Source organism: Natrix helvetica (assembly GCF_964273705.1).
Source record: "Natrix helvetica genome assembly, chromosome: 2".
NCBI lineage: Eukaryota > Metazoa > Chordata > Lepidosauria > Squamata > Natricidae > Natrix > Natrix helvetica.
In genome coordinates, this window is record NC_138552.1 from 33,192,062 (window position 1) to 33,201,553 (window position 9,492).

The 9,492-nt window shown below is 38.5% G+C and overlaps 1 protein-coding gene across 5 annotated transcripts in view; it reads left to right on the top strand.

Annotated features, from left to right (window-relative positions):
- The window catches only part of PIK3R1 (phosphoinositide-3-kinase regulatory subunit 1), a 63,411-nt gene extending 54,485 nt beyond the window's left edge, over nucleotides 1–8,926 (top strand). For all 5 annotated transcript variants that reach the window (XM_081941608.1, XM_081941609.1, XM_081941610.1 and 2 more), the window contains 4 exons: nucleotides 105–281; nucleotides 381–449; nucleotides 1,527–1,697; nucleotides 4,542–8,926. In XM_081941608.1, the coding sequence (XP_081797734.1) occupies nucleotides 105–281; nucleotides 381–449; nucleotides 1,527–1,697; nucleotides 4,542–4,731 (607 nt within the window). In that variant the 3' untranslated portion in view covers nucleotides 4,732–8,926. The remainder of the gene's footprint in view (nucleotides 1–104; nucleotides 282–380; nucleotides 450–1,526; nucleotides 1,698–4,541) is intronic.
- Nucleotides 8,927–9,492: the final 566 nt, after the last annotated feature.

Sequence of the window (9,492 nt, forward strand, 5' to 3'; positions counted from 1 at the left end):
CAGTGAGTCAAAAGTATATATATATATATATTTCATATATAAATGCCTTCAGGTAAAGCTAGAAACCAGAACGAGATGTAAACATGCCAAATTATTTTCTCCAGAATTATGCACAACTATGAAAAGCTGAAATCTCGAATAAGTGAAATTGTGGACAGTCGGCATAGACTGGAAGAAGATCTAAAGAAGCAGGCTGCAGAATACAGAGAAATAGACAAACGCATGAACAGCATTAAGCCAGACCTTATACAGCTCCGAAAAACTAGAGATCAGTACTTGATGTAAGTATTTGCGAATTCCAGCCTTTTAAGTGCACTTCTTTCAGTTGAGTTTCTATGAATGTTCTCTTGATTAACTGTATTTTCAAAACCGCTTTCTAGGTGGCTGACACAGAAAGGTGTTCGGCAAAAGAAACTGAATGAATGGCTTGGCAATGAAAATTCAGAAGAGTGAGTATCCAAAATATTTGGGGGGGGGGGGATGTTATCTCAGATTCTGATTATTGCGTTTTTAATCATTCAGTGTAAATATTTATAAATATAAATCATTTTATAACATCCATGTCGATAATGCAGTACTTTTATCAATTCAAGAGTTTCGCTTATATGAACCCCTCCTTTTTTGCCTAAGAATTGAATCCTACTGTTGATCCAAAGAGATTCAGAAATAGTAAATAAAACTTCTCATTTCTTTCAAGGCATTGTTTTCTAAAACACGAGAATCCTTCTAAAGATAAAATAAGCATGGTTTTAAAGTAATCATGATTCAGATTTTCTTTTCAACCAGTTCTTAAAATCCAGGTCCAAACTACAATTCCTGTTACCCACTGATACCTTTTCTACACAGAAAGTTATGTTGCCCTTCTATTATGTTCAGTGAAGAATAATTTCCAGTAGGAATTCCTTGCATACAAAGCTGAATTCATCATTTTAGTGATGTACAGATCAGTAATAACATGAATGTAGTAGTTGTCTATAACTCTTTAAAGCAGCTGCATCTTTTCCTGGGTTTGTGCAGTTGCCTTTGCAGCTGCATGTATTCCAGGCAAAGGACATGGATGCATTAAATGCATAGAGGTGGTTCTCCACCTGGGTTTGAGGCATCTTTTTGAACGCCCAAAGTATTGCACTGCCCTACTTATTTTAAGTGGTTTATTCTTTTCCAAAATCTAAATTTATTATTTCTAAGAGTTTTAACCTTAATTATTTGGGTAAACTGAATAAGAACCACTTAATAAGTTTTCATTGAATTATAGTGAATACTCCAAAATATATAATATGCTATATCAGGAAAATAAAAAGCAACATTCAGTTAGATTTATTTTTATAAATCTAAAATTTATGAATGGACAGAGAGAGAAGAGTGTCAAGCTATATAATATTGACTTCTCTGAAACCAAACAATGGGGCCTTATGATCAACAAAACTGCCTTGGGTCAAACAGTTTGATTTTGTTACAAATTCTTGTATTATGCTTGGCCTTTTATTATTTCTGGTTTTTAACTGTCTCATGTTGCTTCTGAACAGCCAATACTCTATAGTAGAAGATGATGAAGATTTGCCCCATCATGATGAACGCACATGGAATGTTGGAAATATCAACAGAAGCCAAGCTGAAAATTTATTACGTGGGAAACGAGATGGAACATTCCTCGTTCGGGAAAGCAGCAAGCAGGGTTGCTATGCCTGTTCTGTTGTGTATGTATTCAAATATTTACCCTGTTTCTTCAGCAATGAATTGAACTCCCTCATTCTCTCCCTGTGATGATTAATCAAAGCTTGGATCCATGCATCTGCTTGGATTGCCCTTCAAAGGATTATTGTCATACTGGTTTTCTGGCTTGAAATAGTTGGTAATGAAGTTTTCAAAACATGGGCAACATGGCCTTTCAGCAAAAAGTTGTTGTGAAAGTATGGGAGTCTGATACCCATTAAATTGATTGCCTGACTTCAGAATATGATAGGTCATAAATATAAATATTCTTTGCAAAGAATACCATGTTTCCCCGAAAATAGGACAAGTCCTGATACTAAGCATAATCGGGCTTTTCAGGACATAACCCCCCAAAAAAACTATTAAAACAACACTGCCATGAACCTTGTCCGGGGAACCTTGTCCACACCCACCGCGGCAGCCCTCGGGAATTGGCCCAGGCCCAGATGTTCCACGGATCGTTCAGCAGCCCGCCACCTGGCCTGAGCGCACACCAGTCTCGCACTTCGGCGGTGGCTTTGAGCCCAAACCCAGCGCCTCCTGCCTGCACAGTGGGTGCCTCCTCAGCTATTTGAGAGGCCAGCCGCCACCCTCGGCTCTCCTGGCCAAGCAGAATTCCTGCCCGCCAGTGCCCCATTTTGATTCTAGGAGCAGCGGTGGTGCAGGGTAACTGCCTTGGAGAGCCACTTGTTGCCCTCCCCTATCCTGGCTGCCGGGGGACTTCATGCCGCTGGTGCCAGAGCATTTTCCGCCACCACTGAGCTCATACCTCCAGGCGGCTCTGCAGCAGCGCAAGAAAGCGGTGCTGATGATGAAGCAGATGGCAGCCACCCACAGCCAATCTCAGTACCTCCATCCGCCTGGCCTGCAGCAGGTCAGACATCACCAACACCCTCATGCTGCTGGTGGCCATCACCAGTCCCCGCACCAGCCCCCAGGCGAAGCCACTTTCGAGGTGCAGGAAGGTGTTGGTTCCTGCCACCTCATCCTCTGGCAGATAGCAGAGATTTGCTGTTCCGACCATGAATGGCGGGTTGCCAGAGCCTCCGCCCCATCACCTGCCAACCTCCAAATTGTGCCCCAGCGTGTCTTATCTTTCCAGCTCTGTCACATTCCTCATCGTTGTGTCCAGGAAAACACTTTGTTAAAAAAACCTTCTCGCAAGTTCAAGAAGTTTGAACTTGCAAGTAGGTTTTTTATCACGTGTTTCTCTGGACACAACAGTAAGGAACGCAACGGAGCTGGAAAGATAAGACGTGTATCTCACTTCTCGCCTGCCCCACCCGCCACCTGCCAGAAAACAATACAACACCCCCCAACCCCCACTAAGGACAAGGCCATATTTCGGGGATCAAAAGAAAATAAGACCCTGTCTTATTTTCAGAAAAATTCAGTATTAATTACCAGATTACAACTAGTTCTTGAATTATAATGGAAATTGTGAATGGAATTCCTGCTGCTAGATGATATAGTCACATGACATTGAACTTTACAATCACTTTGCTTAGTGATGGCAATCCCCACAGACTTGGTTGCCAATGTAACTTTAGGACTCCACGGGTTGTTAAGCAAGGACCTCACATGACTGCAGCATGGGTGGAGGTGAAAATCTCCAGCAAGCAGGCCAGTAGGTGAGAGCTACAGTTGGGCAGGTAGGTTCTGTAGACAGACACTACAGAATGCAGCCAGGAATGCAGGATCAACAAGTGGGCACCACAGGCAGGGGCTATAGAGCAGGGAAAGGTGGTTTTGGCATGTGGGTAGGCAGGCAAAAAAATCAGTGGGAACAACAAGGGAACCTCCTGCCGACTTCACCAGTGACATTGCTTAAGAGAAACCAGCATGGAAGGTTGCAAATGGTGATCACATGGCCATGGGATAACACAAACATCATAATTGCAAGCTGGTTACCAACGGCCCAAATTGTGATTAGATGATTGTGGAATGTTGAAACAGCCACAACTTCATAGGCTGCTCATAAATCCCCCTTCTTCAGTATCCTCATAACTTTGAACAGTTATTGAATGAGGAGTATCTATATTTTTCCCACCAACCTGCTCCAGCTAACTTTGTCCATAATATTACAGAAGAGATCCAACTGTATCCCTATTTTGTAATGTTCCTCTTTCTGTTAAGCCTTTGTTTGCATGATGCCATGCATTTAAATTCTAAATGCCCACCAAACACTGCCTACTGCTCCACCCCTTGTAGCTAAATTTATTTCTAGCGAATATCAATGTATATGATTTCTTCATGTTTAAAATGGTTTGGCTTTGGCTTTCTTAATAACAGTCGATTTTATAAGCCATGAGTGTGCAGTTGGGTTCCCCCCACTGACACATATTCAGTGGAGGCTTCCATCAGAATGTGATGGTTTTCAGAAGTTTCATTCATCCCACTCAGACACCTTTTGCAGTTGCCAAAACGCTTTGGAGAATTGGAGAATTCTTCAAAGCAAGAGCAGGATTGTGGGGTGAGGAATACTATTTGCCAAAACTGCTTGTCTTCCTACCGTTGATAAAGACAATCTTCCATCAACCAAGGGGACCAATTTGCTGCAGAGCACTAGTAAAATGGAACAGCGCTGGAATCTGACATCTATCAGAAATATTTGGAATGATGCTGGAAGAGTTAAAGAGGACGGCATCTTCCTCACCTATGATGGAAGGGCAGAGCAATACAGTATTACTGATTACATGAAAACAATGATAGGGTTATAGTAATGTGTCAAAGAATGTTGCTGTAAATGTTATATCAAGAGCAAGTTATATAAGAAAATTCTCTTAGCAACATTTTTAAAAAATTCTTTTTTTCTTTCTCCTTTTTAGTGTGGACAGTGAAGTGAAGCATTGCGTCATCAACAAAACACCTACTGGGTATGGATTTGCAGAGCCATATAACTTGTACAACACGCTGAAAGAACTGGTGCTACATTATCAGCATACTTCATTAGTGCAGCACAATGACTCTCTCAATGTCACATTAGCCTATCCAGTATATGCACAGCAAAGGCGATGAAGATGTTAATCCTTTGGGGTTATCTCTTTTTATTAAATACCCACAAAAGTTAATTCGGCAGTCTTGAGGCTTCTGGGTAAAGAAGGCTTTTGAGTTGGAGCTAAGGTGTCACGGCCTTCAGATGGAACTGAAGCTTTCTTCACAACTGCAGCGGGAGAGGTCACGGTTGAGAGCTATGGACACACACACTTCTAATCTAAAGTGCTTTAAAAAAAAAAACTAAGCAAAAGTAAAAATGCAGCGAAAGAGAAAGAAATGCTACACCTGTCTCCCTGCAGGGACATAGTGGCCTTTAATCATGGTGCTTGTTGACCATCCCTTTGAAGCTTTAGGAGCTCTAAAGTTGGAACTTTGAAGACCCCAACGTGCAGCGGGGGGGCCATGCAAAATGGCGGCAGAAATTTCTCAGTCATGACGTGGAGAATGCGGTGTTCAGTGTGCAGTGGATGCAGTTGCCGGCATTGTGGATTGCTGATTTTCTGGTGAATGATATGTAGCAGAACGGCACTTTCAATCTTAAGGGACACTTTAAGACTCTGACAGGGTGTTGGTTGGAGAAATGAACGTGGTAATAGAAGTGCCAGGAAGTGTTTTTGTTTAGACATTTAAAATCTTGCTTTAAGATATTTAAGACTGAAGAGAACTGGACTTTTATGACAAGCAGTATATAGTATGTACATAGTTCGGGATGACTAACTATCATAGATGGATACTGTCAGAACCAACTCATTCATTTTTTGTTTGGATTCCTCCCCCCCCCCCTTCCCCAAAATCCGAATCCTTACACTGCTATGCAATACTTCATTTTCTATAGGCTATATTTGTTTCATGTGTAACTAAAAGATAAGCTCTTTCTATTTTTTTTTTATGTCATCTCAACATGTTTTCATAGCTCATATTTTTTGTGTTTTCATGTTGTCCTCTTTCCCTCCCCCCTTTTTCTAAATAAATGTACAGGATATTGGAAAAAGTTGGCTTCAGAATTAAAACTATGAACTATTTTAACAGGTTTTCCCCCCATTTTTGTAGCATATTGAGCTGCTAGCTCAAAGTTACAGTTCAAGATTAATTTCTCAGCTAAATATTTTGTTGGGCAGTGCCTGATAAGCTTAAAAGCTGCTTTTTTCAATAAAAATAAATGACTATTGCAAAAATATCACTTGAGTCCAACAATATTGTTTTAAAATATCTTCACATAATGGTATCCACTATATTTTATTTAGTGTTTAGATTATTATCTTGATTGTGTTTTATTGGAAAGAAATTTTACTTTGAATGTTGCAGATAAGCAGGTGAAAAACATTGACTACTAAAGTACCAAATTTAATTCTTCAGAGTTATTTGTAATATGTCATTTTGAACAACCAGTTTAGATACTGCATCAAGATGCATTTTTCATCCCATGGAAGAATTGTTTTCCAGCCACTGTTTAAAAATATACAATTAGGTATACATTTGGCTTTTATAGTTCATACTTTTCTGAGTAACAGAATCAAAATAAATTTAGGAAGCACTATGATACTTACCTTCCAGAATCAATTTCTGTTACTTTAACATTTTAAATGAAGGGGGGTGGGAATTAAAAAGTCATCCTAAAGAACAAATATATCAGGTATCCATGTAATTAAGTTAATGAAAAAAATATAAACCTCAGTGTTACAGTATTTAACCAAATTCTACATTTCTTTACCAACAATATAAATCATATAGTTTCACAGATTAATATTAAGGAACTCTGGAAGTCATTTATATTGCGAATAAGCAAAAACAAAGCAGATCTTATAGAAGATCTCTTTATGGTATCAACCCCATTGCCAATCTGTGCTTCTAAAGAGGCACTGAAGGTTATTCTAGATGCCTTTTTATTGTTTGGTAACACTATGAATAAATTAACTTAAGTCCTCTTATTTTTATTTACCCATATATGTTATATTGGAAACATTTGTTTAGAACTTATTAACTTTGCTTTCCTGAGAAATAAGCAGACTTGAGATTAAAAGCCAATGGAGGTTTTACAAGCACTGGAGAGCCCAGTAGAGTTTTGTTTGTGGGCTGCAAAGCAGTTGTCTCCTGGTGTTTAATCTCACTAAAATCAATGGAATTACTCCCCAAATCTACTCCAAAGGAAGTTGACTGGAAATTTGCTTTTTTTTTTTCACGGAGCAAAGATTAAGCCAAATGTATGCCAATTTTAATCGGTTTGTTTATTCTTCCCACTAGATTTTTCAAGAGGAAGAAATCTGTATTTTGCTCTTGATTATTCTTGAAGGGCAAATTATGACCAGTCACTGAATAGCAAGTAATTTACTAACATGCACTTTGTGTGTGAGAGAGACAGAGAGATTGGTCCATCAGCGGGTCCTACATCTGATTTGTCATCATCTAATTGGCTTTATCAGTTCTGATTACCTCTAGGACCCTTTGATGGGGAATAGATGGGGCCTAGCTTCTGTCCTCCCACATTAAAACAAAAGCCAGCTGATCAGCAGTATTTCATTACCATTTTAGTGCTGTGCATTGTTGGTGTTGTTCTATTGAGAATCATACAGGCAGCCTCTCAGGAGCTAGGTTGAATATAGTGATCACGCCTTGAGACCTGCATGCACAGTTAATATATGGTTACCAATCCAACATTTGGTACACACACAAAACCATTGTGTGTGTGCATAATAATACAATAATAATAATACAATATTAGAGTTGGAAGGGACCTTGGAGGTCTTCTAGTCCAACCCATGTCCCTCTCTAGGATGTAGAGAGACAAACCCAAAACTTCTGAGCTACAACAATAAAATTACAGGGCTTCTGAAATATGAACTACCATGTTTATACCATGAATACAGCTGCTTCAGACAAAACAAGTTATGGATTCTGTAACTTGAGGCTTAGTTTTGTGGTTTTGATGTACTTTTGTATATGTGTTTGTGAAAGAGAGAGTGTGTATAAATGGGCCATGTTCTGATTGCAGTTTTCAGTGAATCTAAATGCGTAGTGAAACTTTTCTCCAGATTTCCCAAGTCTCTAAATAGCCTGAAAGGAATTAACGTTGACAGGGTCTTTCAAGGCTTAGTTATTATTCGTGTTAACAATTACTCTTTAAGAATTCTGTAATCTTTTTCATGTTAAATGAAATAAAAATCATTGGAAATTTTAATTCAATTCAGAAAATTAAAATTTAATTTTATAAATGATACTTGAATAAAGAGAAAGTTTGCTGTACATGCAATTCTCGTATTAAAGTCAGCATATTTTAATTTTTATTGAAAAGAAATATGCAAACTGATATCTCTTCAAACTAAAGCTTCACTAATAAAATATTGATGATATATGGATGTACGCAGGCTGGACTGGGTAATAAAAGAAAAAAAAATCCCAGTGGCAAACTAATCTGATAAATGTCCAAATTATTGTCAAGAAAATTATATATGGCTGTTTCCAGAAAATCACCAAGGTTTCATTGGAGACTTGACCTTATCTTATTTGAAAGGTATATGGAGCTTGGAAAAGATCATGTTTCTAGAATTTGTTTTAATGTGTAAAGCCAAATCTTATGTTTCAGTGTCAGCTGTTATGTAAAAAAGTTGCTTTGTCTTGTAGTTAACAATGAGCTATGATGCTTGGGGGGAAAATATCATTGTGATGTTTTTCACTGGGGAGAACCTCAGTTAGATTTAACACAGTGCTTTTGCTATGCATGGTATTCATTTGAGAAAGCAATTCCAGTTGTGACTTTTATTCAGGATTGCTTTTGAAATGGGCAATTCCAAGCACAATGCCTCCCATGGGACATGGCTCAAAATATAATATTTTTAGTTTTTGTACAAAACGATTTTAGTAAAAACTGATGAAAACAGGTTATATACAAAACTAGGGAAGAGCTACAGTGCCATTTGTCCCTATGAGACTGCATTAGCTGCCCAAAATGCTGCTATTTTTATTCTTAGTTTCTCCCCCTTAAAAAAATAAGCTCTATTTTGTTAAATGTCTTTAAAACATTAAAAACATTTCTATTTTTTTTTAGGGAGGCAGAGGCTAAATGGATGTTGCACGTTGTCTTTAAAAGGCAATATTAACAAATGCGCCTCCTTAAAAAATGTTGTTGGCTTTCTGAAATTGATGGAGCTGTGTCCTGTTCTTAAGTTGCTTTAAAAATTGTACTAGGTCTTCAACATGAATAAAGATTGTTTTGAAACTGCATTTTATGTCTTAACTGCTCAATAATAAGTGAGGAGGGGGTTGCTTTATATTTATTTATGTTTTACACCCTTGTTTTCTAATGAGTAGATAGAAGACTAAAGGTAGCAGAGAATTCCCTTTTCCCCCAATTCCAAATATGAGAGAAAAAATAACTCACGGGTACAACAAATGTATCTAGACTAAAAACCAATCTCAAAGACCATACTAAGGTGCGGGTCTCTCCATATCGTCCTACTTCATCAGAGAGAGCTAAAAGTTCCTATTTGCCACATCAGGCATATTTCAACCGGTGGTGAAATTCAATTTTTTTTACTGTTCTGTGGGTGTGGCTTGGTGGGCGTGGCAGGGGAAGGATACTACAAAATCTCCATTCCCATCCCACTCTGGGGCCAGCCAGAGGTAGTATTTGCCAGTTCTCCGAACTACTCAAAATTTCCACTACCTGTTCTCCAGAACCTGCTGAATTTTACCCCTGATTTCAACCCTAATACTGTTGGATTTGGATATTTTGTCTCATATCAATAATGTTCCAGTTTCCTTGAATGTTACCTCAAGCCTGGAACA